This window comes from Pelmatolapia mariae, linkage group LG3_W (genome assembly GCF_036321145.2).
Source record: "Pelmatolapia mariae isolate MD_Pm_ZW linkage group LG3_W, Pm_UMD_F_2, whole genome shotgun sequence".
NCBI classification, from domain to species: Eukaryota; Metazoa; Chordata; class Actinopteri; order Cichliformes; family Cichlidae; genus Pelmatolapia; species Pelmatolapia mariae.
Window position 1 is genome coordinate 71,236,773 of NC_086229.1, and position 22,353 is coordinate 71,259,125.

At 43.4% G+C, this 22,353-nt stretch overlaps 1 protein-coding gene across 1 annotated transcript; it reads left to right on the forward strand.

Moving 5' to 3' along the window:
- The first annotated feature begins 330 nt into the window (after positions 1-330).
- LOC134624775 (protein turtle homolog B-like) lies at positions 331-17,130 on the forward strand. The gene is made up of 5 exons (XM_063469823.1): positions 331-548; positions 1,043-1,375; positions 7,584-7,922; positions 12,752-13,078; positions 14,715-17,130. The coding sequence occupies exons 1-5, from the start codon at positions 488-490 to the stop codon at positions 14,921-14,923; spliced, it is 1,269 nt and encodes a 422-aa protein (XP_063325893.1). The 5' UTR covers positions 331-487; the 3' UTR covers positions 14,924-17,130.
- The last annotated feature ends 5,223 nt before the right edge of the window (positions 17,131-22,353 follow it).

Below are 22,353 nucleotides of genomic sequence, written 5' to 3' on the forward strand. Positions count from 1 at the left end.
CATTCATTTTGAATAATTTCTGATGCAGCGGATGGAGGTGAAACTTGGATCAGAGGTACAGTAGGTGGCCCAGTGGAGGAATGTGTTGAAAGCTTAACATCAACTATCAGGGATGATTTTTAATGAATTTTTGAAAATGACACAACCAGACTGTCCCTGTGTGCGCACATGCATGTGTGAGTGCGCGGGCGCGCGTGCGTACGTCCGGATCTGTGTTTGCGACCGGGAAAGAAGGAGAAAAGGCTCTGCCGTAAAGCCTTGTGTAGAAGCGCAAGGAAATTTATGTGGCGGATAAGACGCGGCTGGCTTAACCGCGGCTCACAAAGGAGAGCTCACTTGACCTCCATGACTTCATTCAGCTTTATTTAAACCTTAAATTGAATCTCATTTTGTGAAGTTTTAAACTGAGCTTCTGTTATTCACTGAAAATACGACAGATTTAAACAGCAAACTAAGAGTTGGATCAGAAGAACTACAAGACTTGGAAATGGCAGCTGGACCACAGTGGCTCTGCTCGACTTTGCTGTTTGTTGTGTTCGTCTCTGCAGGTGAGATTTACTGTTAGAAACCAGACTGTGGGTGGACACTTAACATCTGTAATCCAGCTGTGACAGAGACAAAGAAGTGTAATGTGTGTGTCAGTGTGATGTGTTGTAGTGTCAGGAGTCAGTATACAGCTACAAAGCTTTTTGTTCAGTGTATACAAACAGCTGTAGCTACATAAAGGCAGCATGCAGAGACTCACAGTGTCTTATAATGAGAGGCTGCTTTCTCTCACACATTATGTTCACTTATTATCAGCACATGTTGTTGTTCTGTGGAAGCTAACATCTTGTAGTTTCTGACACTTTGCATGTTTAGCATGAAGCTAAAATTCCCCCTCAGTGGGTCACTGGTGACCTGGTGGATGTTCAGAGGTTCATTAAATCCAACATGACCTCAAATATCAAAGGAAATAAACAAAATATTTAAAGTCAATCATTCTGATCATAATTGTACTTTGACCTTTAACCTCTCTGCTCTGTGTTGTTTCCTCTTTCAGACCAGAAAATCATCACAGCTGAGTCTGGACAGGACGTCACTCTGACATGTCGAGCTCCAAACAACAATATCAGATTTGTAGACTTGAGGAGAGCTGAACTGGAAGATGGATTTGTGCTTCGGTACGAGATTGGAGAGCTTGTTCAACACATACAGCATCCATACTTTGAGAACCGGGTGGATCTGCAGAACAGACAGATGAAGGATGGAGACGTGTTTTTGATTCTGAAGGATGTGACGATTAATGACACTGGAACATACGAGTGTGGTGTCTTCATGAGAGAAACACACTCATGGAAGCTCAGCGTCATCTACCTGGTTGTTATTCCTCCAGGTGAGTGAGTAGAGTTGAGTGTGTGTGTGATCAGAGGTGAAGCTGCTTCCTGGTTGTTGATGTTTGTTTGTTGTATGGATGAGCTGGTGGATGTCAGAGGTAGACAGATGTTTCTCCAGCTGTTGTCTTTGTGGCTGGTAGTCTAGAGTTGTAGAGCAGCATTGTTTGGGTAAGGTTAGAGCAGAAACAAAGACATTTATGAATCAGTCTCTTTTTCTCTCTAACTCGTTTGTAAACATGTGTGGGGAAACTCAATATTAAAGCCTACAGCTGGAGGGGGAGGGGAGGGGTGAAGCTGGTGGTTGTGAGTCTGTGAAAGTGAATCCTGCCGGTGCCATAGCTGGTGAAAACGTACTTAGTGCAGACACAAAACGTCCATCAGCTTCAAAGTGTGTCAGAAAAATGTCCACATGATGACTGATGGATGAGAGAGGTCCCATTTTTGTTGTTGTGCACAAATCATTGAACAACACAAACACTTAGAGCTCCTTTCAGTGCTGCCTGTTTTGTTACTGCACACATTTCTGATGGTCCTACAGTCCAGGGCTCGCAAAATTTCAAAATCCCTGGTAGCCCTTCGGGCAGGCACTCTTCAGTTTTTGGTAGCCCAAAATAAATTTAAGTAGCCCGAATAAAAAAAAAAGAGGACAATTTTTTGATTGATGTTTTGTTTCCTTTGTTTCCTATACTTTAATGTATAATATTGTAAAGGAAACAAAACATCAATCTAAAAATATTTAAAACACAAATTACAACAGCAATTTCAACCATCAACTCAAATATTTGGTTCTAATTGAACAGAAATTTCTATGAACTTGCAAGAACTGTGTACAACATGAATCAGTCTGTGTCAGATCCTGAATTTGAAATTTCCACTGAAATCACAGGTAAGAGGCAAGTGGAACCAAGATCTAGGACATTTGCTTTTTGAAGTTTGCAAAGACTGCTACATTTTGCCAGTGGTAGTTCACTCTTTGCAACATAGCACGCGGTTCTAAACAGCTTTTTCAGGACTTCTTGTTATGCTTGGTTTACTTTTAGTATCTTTTTTGCAATTGGTGTTTGTTCTGGGAAAGATACTGCAGACTGAGCAATAATGTATTTCTTGCATTTCTCATGGGTTCTGATGGGGTCTTTCTTAAAATGACTGGTCCCAGTAACAAAGGCGCTTGTCGACTCAGAAATCGAGGGAAACTCACAACACACCCGGCAGAACATTATGTTATTTAGCTCGTCATATTCCAGCCACATAAATTCTTTTGTCCATGAAACCAAAAAAGCTGTGCTTTCTTTTTCCCTCATTGTCTGATTTGTCATAACTTTTCCGTTTTGTGGTCGGCTTTTCTTTGGCTGCCCCTTCTTCACCCTGACCTGTCTTGTTTGGCTCTGCAGAACTAAAATACCTGCGTAAATCCATCTGCTTTTACACACGTACTTACATAACGATCAGCAATTCTCTGCGCAATCAACCTCTATCACATGTTTAAGCTTACTGCAGGAGATTTCACTTGCCATGTTTGATAGTAAGCTAACGATTGATAAGACGATGTCAGAACAATTGGTGCGCAATTAATCTGTGACTTACCAATCAGTGCTGCTGCTCTCTATACACAGTTTGCGCGATCGCAAAGTGACGCAAAGTGAAAGTGAAAGCAAAAAACAAGCGCAAATTCAAACGCGATTTCAATGTGTCACATATATCTTTCATTCCTATGATAGCCCGACGGGCAGGGCTGAGATGGATTTTGGTAGCCCGACTGGAAAAATCGCTAGCCCCGGGACGTCGGGCTAGCGATTTTGCGAGCCCTGCAGTCCAACGTAGCAAACATCTCCCTGAAGTGTCACAATACGGCTGTGTGCAGGCAAGAGTAGGACCCAAACGCAAACTCGCAGAGACAAAAAGTAAACTCAAAAAACACAGCTTTATTGCTGGCGTGGAGTGGGACACAAAAAACAATACAAAACTAAACTAAACTGGGAAAACTAAAGGACAAGGAGCCACAGGGGAAAATCACACAGCTATGAGGGAGGACGCAACACTGACAAAGAGAAACACGGGGCTTAAATACACAATCAAACCATGAAAAAAGGAACAAGAAAATAAACATGAAACAAAAGCAAAACAACCCACCCAGGGCGGGTGGCGGGGGTCCAGGATGGAGGGCCTGAAACAAAACTACAAAAAACAAAGAACCTGAACCACTCAGTCCAAATACAAGGCATTAGAGTCCGAGACCCTGTTTCAGGAGAGCAACCATGATCTCGGCAGAAAAGGAGTTCATAGCAAAGCCGTTCAGGTGGCCGACCAGGGGGTCGAGGGCACAACAGTCCGTAGTTGAAAAGTTCAGGGGGCCGACCCAGAGGCCGACAGCACAGGAGTTCATAACCGAAGAGTTCAGGTGGCCGGCCACGGGTCCAGAGATGACGACGGAGCAGATCAGGGGGCCGGCCACGTGGAAAGTGGCAGTGGTGAAGCAGGTAAGGCTGGCCCCACTCGGGTGGCTTGGCTCGTGGCCGGTGGCGATGTGGACGAGACCTGTCGGGCGGCTTGGCTGGCGGCCGGCGGCGATGTGGACGAGACCTGTCGGGCGGCTTGGCTGGCGGCCGGCGGCGATGTGGACGAGACCTGTCGGGCGGCTTGGCTGGCGGCCGGCGGCGACGTGGGCGTGGACGAGACCTGTCGGGTGGCTTGGCTGGCGGGCGGCGGCGACGTGGGCGTGGACGAGACCTGTCGGGCGGCTTGGCTGGCGGCCACGTGGGCGTGGACGAGACCTGTCGGGCGGCTTGGCTGGCGGCCACGTGGGCGTGGACGAGACCTGTCGGGCGGCTTGGCTGGCGGCCGGCGGCCACGTGGGCATGGACGAGACCTGTCGGGCGGCTTGGCTGGCGGCCGGCGGCGACGTGGGCCTGCATGAAGACCCTCGGGTGGCTTGACTTGTGGTTGATGGCGTAGACAAGACCCCTCGGGTGGTTTGGTGGGTCTCCGTGGATAGGCTGTTTTGACAGGCCCCAAAAACAGCCGTGCTGGACGTGGACGTGGCTTGGCCGGTGAGGCGGGACCAGGGAGCGGTGGACGTGGCTTGGCCGGTGAGGCGGGACCAGGGAGCGGTGGACGTGGCTTGGCCGGTGAGGCGGGACCAGGGAGCGGTGGACGTGGCTTGGCCGGTGAGGCGGGACCAGGGAGCGGTGGACGTGGCTTGGCCGGTGAGGCGGGACCAGGGAGCGGTGGACGTGGCTTGGCCGGTGAGGCGGGACCAGGGAGCGGTGGACGTGGCTTGGCCGGTGAGGCGGGACCAGGCGAGGCGTGGCAGGGCCAGCAGGTGCGGAGACCTCTGGCTGAGGCGTGGCAGGGCCAGCAGGTGCGGAGACCTCTGGCTGAGGCGTGGCAGGGCCAGCAGGTGCGGAGACCTCTGGCTGAGGCGTGGCAGGGCCAGCAGGTGCGGAGACCTCTGGCTGAGGCGTGGCAGGGCCAGCAGGTGCGGAGACCTCTGGCTGAGGCGTGGCAGGGCCAGCAGGTGCGGAGACCTCTGGCTGAGGCGTGGCAGGGCCAGCAGGTGCGGAGACCTCTGGCTGAGGCGTGGCAGGGCCAGCAGGTGCGGAGACCTCTGGCTGAGGCGTGGCAGGGCCAGCAGGTGCGGAGACCTCTGGCTGAGGCGTGGCAGGGCCAGCAGGTGCGGAGACCTCTGGCTGAGGCGTGGCAGGGCCACCAGGTGCGGAGACCTCTGGCTGAGGCGTGGCAGGGCCACCAGGTGCGGAGACCTCTGGCTGAGGCGTGGCAGGAACAGGTGCGGGAGCCACAGGTGGTGAAGTAGGTGGTGGCGCTGCAGGCGGAGGCACGGAAGCCACAGGTGGTGAAGCAGAAGGTGGCTGGACGGGCTCACTAGAACCCCCAGCTGACGTGGCATGAGGCTGGCCGGGCTCCTCGGGCCCTCCAGCTGACGTGGCATGAGGCTGGCCGGGCTCCTCGGGCCCTCCAGCTGACGTGGCATGAGGCTGGCCGGGCTCCTCGGGCCCTCCAGCTGACGTGGCATGAGGCTGGCCGGGCTCCTCGGGCCCTCCAGCTGACGTGGCATGAGGCTGGCCGGGCTCCTCGGGCCCTCCAGCTGACGTGGCATGAGGCTGGACGGGCTCCTCGGGCCCTCCAGCTGACGTGGCATGAGGCTGGACGGGCTCCTCGGGCCCTCCAGCAATGGAAGAAAACTTCTCCGCTGCTTGGGATCGCTGACGGCGTGAACGCCGTTTTCTCCGGGAAGGAGGAGGAGACGTGCCAGCCCGCGAATCCTCCAGCAGACCGGGCTGAACCTCCTCCGAGTCTTCATACTGGAGAGACAGATTCGGGCGGACGTGTACGGTGGAAACGAGGAAGTCCTGGATGAGAGGGTTTAGCGCGCCAAATAGCCAGGGAAGTCCAGAAACCATCCTCTGCAGACAGATGGCTAACTCCTCCTGGTATTCTTCAAATGGCAGCGCAAACCATTCCTGGCATAGAAACTCCACCGCATAGATCATGTCCTCCCGGAGCTCAACGGAGGGATTATGAGCTGCTGGGTCCATTGTCTGGTTGCGTCCTTCTGTCACAATACGGCTGTGTGCAGGCAAGAGTAGGACCCAAACGCAAACTCGCAGAGACAAAAAGTAAACTAAAAAAAACACAGCTTTATTGCTGGCGTGGAGTGGGACACAAAAAACAATACAAAACTAAACTAAACTGGGAAAACTAAAGGACAAGGAGCCACAGGGGAAAATCACACAGCTATGAGGGAGGACGCAACACTGACAAAGAGAAACACGGGGCTTAAATACACAGAGGGATAACGAGGGGGAATAAGCCACAGGAGGAGAGCACAGCTGGGAGTAATTACACAGGACGAGACAAGGGAAGCAAAACTAGAAACATTAACATAGGACATAGACTGTGAAAGTAAAACAGGAAACACACTGACTGACTCAAGACATGTAAACTTAACAGACTGGGGAGACAGAACATAGGGACCTGAAACATGGGACAGAAAGGCACAGTAGACACAACATGAACATAACAACGTCACAGGGGAAGAGTAAAACAAAATGCAGGAACACAGGACCTCTTTCAAAATAAAATGGGAAGTATAATGAAACGCAAACATGACAACATAAGGAACACAGACATGAAACACATGAAGGCCAAAAGGAAACTAAAACACAGGGGTAGGAGTCACAAGGAGAATCTAAATAAACAAATGAGCTTAGATAACCTAATGAAGTTAGAAATAAACCATAAACATCAAAATAAACTAAAACTCAAAACGCTGGGTCAACAGACCCAGGAACGTGACATGAAGCCTCTTCCTTAGAGACCAAAGGTTGGATCAGAGTGAGCAGCTGAAAGGACACATCTATGAATGCAGTCAGAGACTTTCTCACAACCTCACACTTCATCTGATCACATTTAGACTCAGGTTCTCTGTTAGTCACTGAGATTACAGACTCACACATGTATAATAATGTAAGATCAGCAGTAATAATACCACACAAACGTCTGCAGTAACTGTGTCAGTCTGCTCCACTTTGCTGTTTGTCTCTCCAGGTCAGATGAAGCTGTTAGAAACCAGAAGTTCAGAAGAATTATTTTCATATTGATTCAGTTTGTCTGTGTGTGTGAAGGCATCATCAGGGTAGATGGAGTCTGTGTGGGCTCAATGTCTCTCACTGTAATCTAGAGCTGGGCGATGAAATGATAAAGATCATTATTGCAAAATAACTTTTCCTCAGTAGAAACAAGAAACATGCTCAATAGAAAGTCAATAGAATTTATTCAATCCATATTTTTGACAGGTAACATTAAAGTTCACTAACAATGAAAATAGCATCACTCTGAACCAATCACATGGCAGGAATAGAGTTAGAGTCACATCAGGTTAGACTGAAGCTGAGTGTAGGAGGAGCAGCCGACAGCTGCACATGTGCAGATGCTGCTGCAGTCACACACACCAGTGTGACAGGAGTGTGAGAGAGATTAAAGAGAAAGAGACAACAGAACATGTTCAACTATGAAAACTCCACTTTAAAACATTTAAATAGCTGCTGGATGTTCAGAGGTTCATGAAATCCAACATGACTAAAAACTCAAATGTCAAAGGAAATAAACTAAATATTTCAAGTCAGTCATTCTGATCATAATTGTACTTTGACCTTTAACCTCTCTGCTCTGTGTTGTTTCCTCTTTCAGACCCAATGATCATCACAGCTGAGTCTGGACAGGACGTCACTCTGACATGTCGAGCTCCAAACAACAACATCAAAGTTGTAGACTGGATCAGAGCTGACCTGGGAGATAAATATGTACTTTTGTATCAGGATGGTCAGTTTGTTCCAGATCACCAGCATCCATATTTTAAGAACCGGGTGGATCTGCAGGACAGACAGATGAAGGATGGAGACGTGTCTTTGATTCTGAAGGATGTGACGATTAATGATGCTGGAAGATATGTGTGTTGTGTCTTAATGGAAGAAACATGGCGATGGAGGTCCATCAGCATCATTTACCTGACTGTTGTTGTCCCTCCAGGTGAGTGAGTAGAGTTGAGTGTGTGTGTGTGATCAGAGGTGAAGCTGCTTCCTGGTTGTTGATGTTTGTTTGTTGTATGGATGAGCTGGTGGATGTCAGAGGTAGACAGATGTTTCTCCAGCTGTTGTCTTTGTGGCTGGTAGTCTAGAGTTGTAGAGCAGCATTGTTTGGGTAAGGTTAGAGCAGAAACAAAGACATTTATGAATCAGTCTCTTTTTCTCTTGCTCTCTAACTCGTCTGTAAACATGTGTGGGGAAACTCAGCGGCTCCACTGTGAGAGTCGCCTCCAGAGATTACATTCATACAAATTACCGTATTTCCCACACTATAAGGCAGATCTAAGATCCTTTAATTTTCTCAAAAATCGACAGTGCGTCTTATAATCCGCTGCACCTTATGTATGAATTCTGGTTGTGCTTACTGACCCCAAACCAATTTTATGTGGTACACGGCGCTCAAAAATCTGTCAAGAAATGTTTTAATACGACTTTGGTAAGGTACGATGCTGCACCACTTGATGGGTTGTCGGAGCATTACGGCTGCCGTAGTCAGGAGTCTCGCGGAGTAATCTGGGTCCAAAACTCCGTCCGCTTCAGGTCCCAAAGTCAAACAAACACTGCGGCATCACTAAGAGTTAAAAACTCTCTAAAGTCTTTCATCCTTAATAAAATGATCAGCGCTTTACCAGGTGTAACAATTAAGTTTAACATCCAGGCACCCATGAAAACAGAATGTAATAAATTTAACGTAGCAGGAAGTTAGCAGGAAGTTAGCTCGCTAGTTTCCACCTAAACATGATATACGATGTTCTGACTGAGAGATTTCTGAAAATGTAAAATGTACAGCTCTGCTATAACTTCCAACATAAATGAAGACAGAAAACTAAACAGCAGTGACTTTTGTAGGGTTATTGAAGTCAGACTAGCTGGTATATAATAATGTGCTACGTGATCGCTAGTGACCCAGCTATGTTAGCATTAGCACAGTGAAGCTGGAGGATGAACGCCAACTTTTTTCCGCTCAATAAACGTTAACAGGATGCTGTAAGCGGACCAAACTTCAGTCAGGAGAACATCTGAGAAAATCCATCCACAATATGAGGTTAGTCATTAATATACTGCAACAACATGGGAATAGAGCAGCTGCGAGAGAATTTAGCATTAATGAATCAATGGTACGGAAGTGGAGGAAGCAAGAAGAATGAGTTGAGTAAAGTTTGACTTATCTGACTGTTTTTTTTCTCTTAATGGGCCTTATAATCTGGAAAATACAGTAATTAGATGCTGTGTGGTTAAATGTTTGTGCATATTGGAGGTATTTTCCCTCTTTGTTGTGATCAGTGTCATTACTCAAATAAAGTAATTATTACACAGAACACTTTAATGCAGTATGTTACTTAGTTACTCCCACGAGAGAATAATTAGTTACACTACTCATTACTTTCAGATTTCTCTCTGAAATCACCTGAAACATGTTGTCTCATAGTTACCATTTAACGATATAAATGTATGAGCTACAGCCCAACACAAAAACACAAATCCCTGAGCTAATACATAACATCTTTCTCTTAGTATTTATGTATGAACACAAAGCCGACAGCTCAAAGCAAAGATGAAAACCAGCACAAAGAGACTTTAAAGCGATCGCCATGGTGATTCTACTGTAGAAAGATGAACAGGTAGAAATGGAGGCTGCAGCCTGACTGCTCATCACTTTGTTACCTGTTGAAGTTCAGGGTCTGGCTGCTGGTCTGGGGTCAGCATTCACTCAGCTTTAACATCACTCTGGGCTCTATGCTAGCTTAGCGTTAGCATGCTGTCTGTGCATGTGCTTTCAAAGAGCTGAAGTTGTGTTAGCCAGAGGCGGAGCCAGACATTTTATACACCCGGGGCTTAGCCCTAAAGGGTAGAATGCATGTGGAATTTGTTTTTTTGGGTGGGGGGTGGGTAACAAAAAAATATATTACATATGCAGGACACCTTAAACTAGTTTTTTAATTCAGCAGCAAGGCAGAACAAAATCAGGGCTGTATGAAGACACGAGGACTAAACCCCAATTCAACCAGACCCATAACTGATCCGGAATTAAAACAGGACTACAACAGTTCAAAATCAGAACTACTTAGGACTTAACCAAGACAGAACCAGAATCAGAACTAGATGATAGTAGCACTAAAAATGCACTACACTTATTTTTTAATTCTACCAAAGTACACTATTTAGATTCAGAAAAGTTTATATAATTATTTAGCCTTGTTGTGCAAACAAGCCTGCATAACTTAATAAATGTAGAATTTGAAAAGTAACAAATGGTATCTAAAAAGTTACACTAGGTACTAGATACGTGTTCTGATGAGTTTTGGCAAACAACCATTTGACTAACATGTCTGTCTCACCTGCTCTTGTTCTGTCTCTGTTCTGTCCTCATTCTCTCTCTCTCCCTCTCCGTTCCTCCATCTCCCTCTCTGCTCCTCTCCATCTCCCTCTCTGTTCCTCTCTCTCCCTCTCTCTCCCTCTTTGTGCTGATAATCAAACCAAACACCAACATCATCAAATATACAGTTGTAACCAGATATTTACATACTCTTCAGATAAAAACACAAACACTTTTTTAAGTGTAAAACCTCAAATCAGACACATTTTTTTAGATTGATAAATATAAAAAACATATTTGTTAAATTTTAGAGTAAAGAGAGAAATTGTATTTCTTAATTGCAAATGGCACCAAATTGTATTCAAACTTGAGCCACACTTATGGAGCTCCACAATTCTTTTCCTGGTGTTTTGGTTGATATCTCTTGATTTTCCCATTTCAAAGAAACAGGCTTTGTGATTTGCCTTATATGCATCCACAGGTGTGCCACCAATTTACTCACATGGACTCTACTAACCTATCAGAAGCTTCTTCAGCTAAGAATGGAATCGTCTGGAGTTTTCGTATTAATTAAAGACACAATAAACTTAGTGTATATGTACTCTTAAATTTGATGAAAGTGATTAAAATAGACAGCTCCCTCTTTTTATTCTGACATTTAACTAATTCAAAAGTTATTTCAATATTTATTTATCTAAAACAAAAAAGTTTAAATTGATGTTTAACAGTAAAAAAAGTGTATGTACTATCTGGTTTCAACTATGAATATACTGCTGTGTATTAAAAATTATCTTGTTTTGCATAGAAATATATTGAAGAACACACAAAGCACAATGTATAAGATAACATTTACCTGAGTTTTTTCTTTGAAAGAACCCTCTAATGTCCATGTACATCAGTACATAACTGAAACCGATGTCGTGCTTTATTTAGCCGTGTAGGGTAACAACTGAATATAAGATAAACACACATGTAAGCTAAGATTCTCTAAAAAACGGCATTGTTGTTCGGCTTTTCATTTCGCCATTTGTTGATTCAATCGAAGAGCAAGTAATGTAATATGAGTCAAGTGATCAGTTTGATATCAATCTTTTGCGATACACCGTCATATTTACATTATTTGTACAGTACGAATGATTTGCTTTGGTACCTGGTCAAACTTAAGCTCTCCTCTGTCTGCCTGTCTGCAGCAAACTCGCAGGCAGCAGCTTAACTCCCCTCGCTCACATGTGTAAGTGTTGTGCTCAGTCGCCCAGTGCCTGAGCTTGGATCATACCAAAATTAGGGGGAATTTATGCTCAGTCCTAAATTCCCACAGTGTGCGCTATGTGCTTTGAATATTGTGTGTAATTTTTGTTTTATACACTTGTCAGTTAGGCATCTAACTATGAAAAAAATTACACTCCTAAAGACCCCGGGCTTCTGAAAAAACAACCCGGGCTTAAGCCCAGTAAGCCAACCCCCCCCGCTCCGCCAATGGTGTTAGTAGCATGATGCAGTTGTCTATGTCCTGGATGCAGTTTCCACTTTACCAGCACGCTCTCATCTGTTTGTCCAATAAAAATAAAAGTAAGACCCACATCCACACGCTGCAGACTGCACCACTGTTTTCTTTCTCTGACACACAAACTGACATCAGCTGATTGTATCAAGTGGAACTGATGAGCGGGATCAATAATCAGGCAGACTAACAATTCAATGTATTTATATAGCACCAAATCACAGCAACAGTCTCCTCAAGGAATTTAATGTCATAACAATAATAGAAAGAAAACCCAACAATCATATGACCCCCTTTGAGCGAGAGCTTTGGTGACAGTGGGAAGGAAAAACGCCCTTTTAACAGGATGAAACCTCCAGCAGAACCAGGCTCAGGGAGGAGCGGGGCCATCTGCAGTGAGGGGTGAGAGGATGAAGACGGGACTAAAGACATGCTGTGGAAGAGAGACAAAGATTAATAATAACTAATGATTAAATGCAGAGAGATGTATAAACACATAAACACTCAGTGCATCATGGGAAACCCCCAGCAGCCTGCACATATTGCAGCATAACTAAGGGAGGACTCAGGGTCACCTGGTCCAGCCCTAACTATATGGTTTAGCAAAAAGGAAAGTTTTAAGCCTAATCTTAAAAGTAGAGATAGTGTCTGTCTCATGAATCCAAACTGGAAGCTGGTTCCACAGAAGAGGGGCCTGAAAACTGAAGGCTCTCCCTCCCATTCTACTTTTAAATACTCTAGGAACAACAGGTAGGCCTGCAGTGCGAGAGCGAAGTGCTCTAATAGGGTGATATGGTACTACAAGGTCATTAAGATAAGATGGGCCCCGATTATTTTAGACTTTGTAAGTCAGAAACTCCAAGAAATTTAACTTCTGGTAATCAGTTTTCAAGTCCCTAATTAGAATTGTACTTTGACCTTTAACCTCTCTTCTCTGTGTTGTTTCCTCTTTTAGACGAAACCATCACAGCTAAGTGTCGACAGGATGTCACACTGACATGTCGAGCTCCAAACAACAACATCACAGCTGTAAAGTGGAGCAGAGCTGACCTGGAAGATGAATATGTGCTTTTGTACCAGGATAATAACTTTACTTCAGCCAACCAGCATCCATCTTTTTATAACCGGGTGGATTTGCAGGACAGACAGATGAAGGATGGAGACGTGTCTTTGATTCTGAAGGATGTGACCACTGATGATACTGGAACATACGCTTGCCGTGTCTTCATGAGAGAAGCGTACTTTATGGACACCATCAGACACCTGGATGTTCTTCCTCCAGGTGAGTGAGTAGAGTTGAGTGTGTGTGTGATCAGAGGTGAAGCTGCTTCCTGGTTGTTGATGTTTGTTTGTTGTATGGATGAGCTGGTGGATGTCAGAGGTAGACAGATGTTTCTCCAGCTGTTGTCTTTGTGGCTGGTAGTCTAGAGTTGTAGAGCAGCATTGTTTGGGTAAGGTTAGAGCAGAAACAAAGACATTTATGAATCAGTCTCTTTTTCTCTTGCTCTCTAACTCGTCTGTAAACATGTGTGGGGAAACTCAATGTTAAAGCCTACAGCTGGAGGGGGAGGGGAGGGGTGAAGCTGGTGGTTGTGAGTTGTATCTCAGGAAGAGTAATCTATTACATGTATTTCTCGTAACTTTCCTTAACAGTAATGTAGAGTGTTACTTAATTACTCACTGGAGAAAGTAACTCTTACTCTACTTGTTGTTACTTTCTCGTTACTCTGTAAAATGATCTGATATGCACTGTCACATGATCACCATGTAATAATATGAACCTCAGGCTCGAGTCCCACAACAACACAAATCCCTACTGCATTACTGAAAAATGTAATGTGATTACAGTAACATGTTACAAAGTAACATATGAACACAAAGCAGTTACAAAGTAACATATGAGCTCAAAGCTGTTACAAAGTAAAACGTTACACCAACACTGGTGGAGATACAAAACATCCATCCAGTGCCAGCTCCGCCTCTCATGCCACACCAATCTGTCCCCCTGTCTCTGAGGGAGAGGCCAGCCAGCCCTCGGAGAAAGCTCTTTAAAGCCACTTGTATCCAAGATGACGTTCTTTCGGTCACTTCCCAGAGCTCGCTGCAGCCGCTGCCCCGATCCGTCTGTCAGTCTCTCCCCTCATTGGTGAACAAGACCCAGAGATACTTAAACTCCTCCACTTGGAGCGGTAACTCCTTCACAAACAGTAGTGGGCACTCCACCCTTTTCAGGCTGAGGACCGTCTGCTTCACACTCAGCTGTGAACAGTGTGAGTTGGAGGTCTCCACCTGATGGAGCCTAAAGAAGCACATCATGTGTGAGGAGCAGTGATGTAATCATGAGGTCATCGAGCTGGAGGGTTTCCACTCTGGGCTCTTAAAACCAGTGTGTGTCCTGGTCGTGTTGAAATGCTGCAAATGGAAATTCTTTTTATGGCGGCTTTATTTAAAAACAAGATGGTCAGTTCATGTGTGTTTTTACCCCCCAGTCATAAAAGACTGATGGGGTGTTGTCATCACCCTGTTGGGTGGTCAGGTGGACGGGTGGTGTGGACACCCAAGTTTAGAAACACAGGTGACGTAGGCTTTTTAAATTCATGTAATCAAATTCATACCGTAGGTACATCTACTGCAAATGTTGGACAAGATTCAAGTTCAAGGTCAGAGGTCAAGTTTTCTGAAAACATGATAACTCAAGTAGAATGTCATCTAGGATTTTCTACTAGGAGGCTGAGGGGTAACCATGGTTCCCACCAGTATTTTTTAATCAAAGATCAAAGAAAATCTTCCACAGTGGAAACTTTCACACTTTATTCACGTGTTTTTGTGTTTGTTTGTTTTTTTACTTTTTTTTCTATTTTGTTAGTTACTCGTCATTTACCTCCATCCACAGCTGACACTTTGTTTCTCTCCTTCAGGTCTACAAAGAGGATTTATTGGAGTGATAGTTGCTGTGCTCCTTCTTGTCACCATTGTTGGTTTTTTGATCTACAGAAAACATAAACTGTCCCGATATTTAAAAGAGGTTCCTACTGAGAATATTCAGGCTCCTCAGTCTCCACAGCAGGACTGTGTCAGAGGACAGACAGATGTGAACTATCCTGAACATCCAGCAGACGGACATTAAACATCAATCTCTCATTTTCTTTCTTGTTTCTCTGTTTATCTTCATGTTCAGGTTGACTGAGCTGCTTTTTAACGTTATGTTTAATTCATCCTCTTCCCTTTATCCTTATCAGGGTCATGGGGGGGCTTGATCCTATTCCAGCTAACATAGGGCGAGAAGCGGGGTAGACGCTGGACAGACCTGTCGCAGTGGGACATGACCAACAGGACAGATCATAACTTGCTCATAAAAGAGCAAATTTTACTCTGCTCTACTGTGATTACATTAAGCTACAGAAAAATTGAGGTGTTCTTGCAGTCAGTGACTCTAAGCTTTATTTTAATCATTTTAATTCTCACTAATCCACTCAAGGTTTGTCAAAGATTGGTGGGCAGGTATGAGATGGACCCTAAACCAAGGATGCACAGGACAAAACATAAACTCAAAAGCAGCTTTAATCCTGAGCTCTCACAAAGTCGAAAACCACTGCAGGTCAGGAACAAAGAATCTAAAACAAGAGGAAACGGTTCCAGGAAACCAGTGAACAAGAAAGAAGACAACCATGAGCAAAGACAAGGAGAGACTGAGATGATAACAAGGGGAGAGGTAGGAAAAATCAAAACTCTGGATCTGAAACTGTCAGACCAGTTTTAAACTAGGGCTCTCTGTTTGTTAACATGAATTATCCTTATAACAATGCCCGTGTGAGATCTGGGCATGTGAATGTGGAAAAAGCAGAGGGTGAACATCCGTTACTTTGCTGTGATTTCCTGTGTATGTCTATTTCCTGGTTTCCTTCCTCAGTGGAAACAGCTGTAGCTACAGAAGAGGCAGCATGCAGTGTCTGATAATGAGAGGGCTGATTTCTCTCACATGTTATGTTCACTTATTATTATTTGGACGTGTTTCCTCTGAGAGCCAACGAGACCTCTGACCCTGTGTTACTGAAATATGTTTTCCATAGTCAATGAATTAAAACATTCTGGTAGTTTAGTTCTGAACATCTTTTTAGGGTGAGGTTCACATGGAAGCCTTCATGCAGAATTTTACCTGTATGATAAACGCAAATATCTGTAAGAGTGAGCTGTCTATTTTTATTGAACTTTTATTTATACAGGTAGTCCCACTGAAAGTCAGTATCTCATTTACAAGAGAGACCCGTTTCAGACAAACATATTAAAATTAAATTATTGTTCCTTTGTTATAACAATGTGTGCAAGACACACGTCATACATATGACGCATTACAGGCTGGGTCCATTTTCAACATCTTATCAAAACATCCTCCACAGAGTAAACCCTCCTCCTCTCCACCCTGTCCTGACTTTCATGGTAATAATGTGAGTGAAACTGCTGAGCTCTGGAGGGCTGGATCAGGTGACCCCAACTCCTCCCTTAGGTGCAAAAGATCTGGGCTGCTGGGGAATTCCCATGATGCACTGGGTGTTTCTTCTTCACACACCATGTGTTAATAGACTTCTCTGCATTTAATCATTACTTGTTATAAACTGTTTATGACCGATCGCAGCGGGCACGCTCCGCTTTGCGTATCTGTTTTTAAATCCCGGTAGCACTGCAACCACATAAGCTAGTGCAAGATTTATGTTTTTTTTTTTTTGCATATGAAACAGTAGCATTCAGCTTGTCCTAGGTCACGGTTTCCTTCCACATATAGCAAAAATGGCATAAAAAACACTATATTCCAGAAACACGCTGCGCCTATCTGATCAGCTGTTCATAACACTTCTGCCATTACCTGCCAAACCGAAATTGACATCATATTTTTTTCCCTTCAGGGCCTTATAAGCCTATACTGGTGTTTTTAAAAGTCCTGTCTGACTTTATGCTTTCCTGTATAGTTTCTGAGATGCTTAGAACTCAAATTGCACTTTTGGAAATGGTTTATTTTGATGCACATGCTTTTTTTAATTATTTTTTGGCAAATTTACATTATAATATTTTCGTTTTTCCTACAGTATATAAAAATTGGTGTATATCAAAAATAAAACTATGAAGACACTCAAAATAAATTTCTTGTGGTTGGAAAGTATTTTGTGCAATTTATGTAGTTACTATGGACTTAATGCATTCATATTATTAAAATTTGGGATATAACGATTGTACTGATGTACAGTGGTCCCTCGCTATAAAGCGGTTCACCTTTCGTGGCCTTGCTGTTTCGCAGATTTTCTTTGTGTAATTTTGCGTGCTCCTTTGTTTTTTTTTTCACAGCGCATTGTGTTCTGCATCCTGATTGGCTGTAGACCATTGTCAATCAATCCCCTCCGTGCTGTGTCTCCTGTACAGTACAGAATTCGTTCAGCTTACGCAAAGCTTCAATCGCTAGCAGTGTGACACTGAAGTTAGTAAGTTTTCAGCCAAAGAAACACAACAATGTTGGCAAAACGTTTTGCACCATCAAAGGCACCTGTGGTAGCACCCAAAAGGCAAAGGAAGATGCTAACCATCGCACAAAAAGTTGGACTTCTGGACATGCTAAAGGAAGGTAGAAGTTACCATATTTTTCGGACCATAAGGCACTTAAGCGAAACAAAACAGTCAGATAAGTCAAACTTTACTCAACCCATTCTTCTTGCTTCCTCTACTTCCCAGTCATTGATTTATTAATGTTGAATTCTCTCGCAGCTGCTCTTTTCCCGTGTTCTGGACCTGAAAACAGGGTTTGATCTTTGGTTTCATTCTCTAATACTGGAGTTATTTCTCTACGAAGATTTGAACTCTGAGAGTGTTTAAACAAGAGAGAAAAGTGTGTAAATGTTCATGCCTGTCTGAGAAGTATATAAAGTGTGTAGTGAGTGGTTTTAAAGCCTTAAAACATCTATAATAATTGTAAAAAATAAAGCTGAGTACTTCGCAGATTTCACCTATTGTGGGTTATATATGAAAGTAACTCCCACGATTAGCGAGTTACCACTGTATAGCAACTTGAAATACTTCCAAAAATGGCACTAAAGCATCTAAAGATATAAAGATAAGCACTTGCAGGCTTGGTTCTATGGTAGGTCTTAAAGGATTAATCTCTGGCTCTCTTTCACAGCACGTCTTTAGTCCCATCTTTCTCCCCTCAACCCAACCAGGAGGCTTCTTCTTGTTAAAAAGGAGTTTTTCCTTCCCACTGTTGCCAAAATGCTTGCTCATAGGGGGTCATACGATTTTCAGGGTTTTCTCTGTTTTCTTTGTATTATTGTAGGATCTTTAGCTTACAATATAAAGGCCTTGAGGTAGCTGCTGTTGTGATTTGGTGCTGCATATATAAGGTTAAATTGACTTGAACTTCAGTTTTACATGAAGTGTTTTGATTTACATCTGATTCCAGCTCAGAGCATTGACACATCAATTTGTTCTTTTTATATTCATCATGATGAGGAGCAGAAACTTTGAGAACTCCCCTGAACTCCTGACATCAGGACCTTGAACTTCATTATGAACGTTATAATTCAAGATGTCTCAGTGCATCTGTTCACAGTTATGGACAATGAAGCAGCAGAAACACACACACAGACATAAACAGCAAATACTCTGCAGACAGAGGATGTTTCTGTTTCAGCTCTTCCTTCTTGATGGAAATGAGAAGAATGTGAAATCAAACCAGTTTGTCTTTCTGTCAGGTTTAAACAGCATTTATTATTAATCCCTCATGACTACAGCTAAATGCTGCCTCCTCCATAGCACAATATACATTTTCATACAGTGAAGTCATTTTGAAGTCCTTTGGCTGATGACGATCTTTAGTGTGTAGCTGATGATTGATGATGAGATACGTTATGTTTGTGTTGTTCTGTGGAGATCATTCAAGATCTATCTATCTATCTATCTATCTATCTATCTATCTATCTATCTATCTATCTATCTATCTGATGAAGGGAAGGATGACTTTACATGATACTAATACTTCCTAAAGAAGTGTAAGCTTCTTTAAGAATATGTTTTTCTTACATTCATTAAAGTTGGTGACCCACTGCACTTTTTTCTGTCTTTCTTCCTTCCTGCCTGTAATCATTGACATTATTATATTATGCCTATGCTGTGAATAATAATAGAAATAATAATATTGTTAAAGGAAATTGATAAGAACACAGAAGAAAAAGAAAAACACGAATGAGACAAGCTTACAGAATTTATAGAGCTTGTCTTGGAAAAGCAAATCTGTCACATCCAGATCAAAACTTTGACTGCAAAAGCAGCAAGACAGGACAGGTTATAATTACAGGGGAACAAGGTGAACAGTTGTACTCAGTGCCTTGATGCCACTATTGTAATGATTACGAGCTATACAAACAAAAAACATTGAATTAGTTTGACCTCTAACCTCTCTGCGCCATGTTGTGAGAAGGAAATCACAGCTGGACAGGGCGTCACTCTGACATGTTGAACTCCAAACAACAACATCACAGTTGTAGACTGGAGCAGAGCTGACCTGAAGCAAAAACACATCTTGGTCTGCCTGGATGGGTGATTTGTTCCTGCCAACCAGCATCCATCCTTTAACGACCAGGTGGATCTGCAGGACAGACAGATGAAGGATGGAGACGTGTCTTTGATTCTGAAGGATGTGACAATTAATGACGCTGGAACATACGAGTGTCGTGTTGTTGCCAGAGAAACAATCTCATGGGAGCTCATCAGCATCATCTACCTTCATGTTGTTCCTCCAGGTGAGTGAGTAGAGTTGAGTGTGTGTGTGATCAGAGGTGAAGCTGCTTCCTGGTTGTTGATGTTTGTTTCCAAAGATGTTGTTGATGAGACTTTGTAGAAAGCAGCTGGTCTGAGTGATGTGATCAGAGTGCAGTAGATAATGTCTGACAGCAGCCTCAAACACATTTCCCAACTGAAGGACAAAAAGGAGGACGCAATAAGGATGAAAAAAGGGGGATGGAGGGGAGAAGGGTGGATCTGTTGGACTAAAAGTTGGTCAGTTTGTGCCATGTGATGGCATGGAGCTTACTCTTTTTGCAGTTCAGACACAGACCTGTACATGTTCCAGGAGCAGGGCTACATGGTGGAATCAAAGAGGGTACTAAGGGTACATTTTGTACCATCTTATAATTCTGCAGCCATTCCCCCACTCTCTGTGAATGGTACTCATGGCTGATGATCAATGGGCTTTGTTCAATGGTTGTTTTTTTAACACATTTATTTATTGGTTTTAACAAGTTTTACATAATAAAAGTGAACATAAGACAAAATAATGACAAAAGACATAATAATAGAAACAAAAATAAAGCAAAGCATAACAAGGGGGGAGGGCAAACACACATATCAAATAAGCACTTCAAGCCGTCAAGTCCACAGTGTATACATTGCATTTCTCCAAAAAGTTAGTAATACATTGCTTGGCTTTCAAAAGACCCATCGTTAACAGAGCTCTGTTTGCGGCAGGTACAAAACTGTTCGGATATATATTTACAAAAAAACTATGTATTAAGGGTGCAACGATACACAAAATTCACGGTTCGGTTGGGTTCGATATTTTCTCGATACAAAAAAATGTTCATGCTTTTTTAATTTGTCATTTATTAAAATTATAAATATATATTTTAACTCAAAAGTACAGTTTTTAAATTTAATGTTGCTGAAACAACAAAATAATTTAAAAACAAATCTATCTGATCGAGAAATCACTCATCTTTGGAAAAAGAGAGTTTATTACAGAGAAATGGCTCTTTCCAAAATAAAAGCTATACTATAGGCTTCTTCTGGGCTATATTCTCAGCAGCATATTAAACATATCAGGTCCCCATAAGGAGAATCATGTGCTAACAGCTGTCTAAATGACTCGGGTAAAGTTTGTAGCATGTGTGCTTGTTGTTTTTGTCTGCTTCCACTTGTCTTTGCACTAGGATGATGTCGGCGTAAATGTGCAGTCATATTCGTTGTGTTCCCACTAGTGCTGTCAGCGTTAATCTCATTAAAATGACATTAACGCCATAACGCAGCAAATCTCCGTTAACGAGCTACCGCGGATCGCCCCGTGCGTGGGGCTGGACGGCGTCAACACGTTAACAAGCTAACTGCGCTAACGCACTAGTTCCCACCAATTGAGCATTGCGTGGCACATCCGACATACTGTTTTACTTTTGTCCATGACGCCCTTGCCATTAGGGTCATACTTCACATGAAAACCAAGATAGTTCCAAACGCCCGATCTGAATGAGGGTGGGGGAGGTTCAATTTCGGGTAGCGCTGAGGCAGTTGTCATGTTGCAACAAGCTTAGCTTCTGTCGTGCTAGCTTGCGCTGCGCTCAGTGGATCTGTGCTCGACAGTGCAGCCTAGGCGGAGTAGTCGAACGCAGATTCACTGAGCGGTCAACACAGACAGCATCGTCAGAAGAAAAGTTGATCAAATAAATTAAAAATTTTGTATCGTTCAATACATATGGGTACGGAACCGAAAGCACTGTATTGAACGGTTCAACACAGATACATGTATTGTTGCACCCCTAATATATATATACATATACACATATATACGGAGAAAGCTCTTTTACGCCACTTGTATCCTCGCTGCAGCCGCTGCCCCGATGTTGTGACCAGTGTGAGTTGGAGGTCTCCACCTGATGGAGCCTAAAGAAGCACATCATGTGTGAGGAGCAGTGATGTAATCATGAGGTCATCGAGCTGGAGGGTTTCCACTCTGGGCTCTTAAAACCATTGTGTGTCCTGGTCGTGTTGAAATGCTGCAAATGGAAATTCTTTTTATGGCGGCTTTATTTAAAAACAAGATGGTCAGTTCATGTGTGTTTTTACCCCCCAGTCATAAAAGACTGATGGGGTGTTGTCATCACCCTGTTGGGTGGTCAGGTGGACGGGTGGTGTGCACTAAAAAAAGAGCATGTTGGATTTACTTAATTCAATAGTGGACATTGGTTGCACACAATTGTTTTGCTCTGGCAGAAACTTAAACAACTGAGTTAAATCAACACAACTTATTCATCTGCAATAAACCTGTGCATTTTGTGTTAATCAAACGTGATTGAAACATGTTTAAATGAAGTAAATTGAGCTCCTGGAATATTTTAATCCTTCACAATTTTGTCATTTTATTCCAACACTATTAGCACTATTACCCCAATACTGCTTGGTCACTTAAATACTCAATGTTGTCTTCATACTACATAATGTTCAACAAGGTCTGTTTAACATAAAAATTGAATGAATTTACAACGACTTCCATCTTCCTATCTTTATCCAGGTTGGAGGGGGGCTGGGACTTAACTCCAAAGTGATAGGATGACACTTAACTGTGGGAGGAAACCAGAATGCCCAGAGAGACCCTACTACAAACTACCCAGGTTGTGGATTTGAACCCAAGACTTGCTTGCTGTGAGGCAACAGCACTAATCACCACGCCACTAGTCCAGGATTAAGGAGAGTAGAAAAGCTATGATTCCAAGGCTTGATGCAGAATTTTCTGTACATTTTTGTTTCTTG

Coding starts and splice junctions, on each gene's coding strand:
- LOC134624775 (XM_063469823.1), top strand. CDS start 488: ATGGCAGCTGGACCACAGTGGCTCTGCTCGACTTTGCTGTTTGTTGTG. Junction 1,376..7,583: donor CCTGGTTGTTATTCCTCCAG/GTGAGTGAGTAG, acceptor TTCCTCTTTCAG/ACCCAATGATCATCACAGCT. Junction 13,079..14,714: donor CCTGGATGTTCTTCCTCCAG/GTGAGTGAGTAG, acceptor TCTCTCCTTCAG/GTCTACAAAGAGGATTTATT.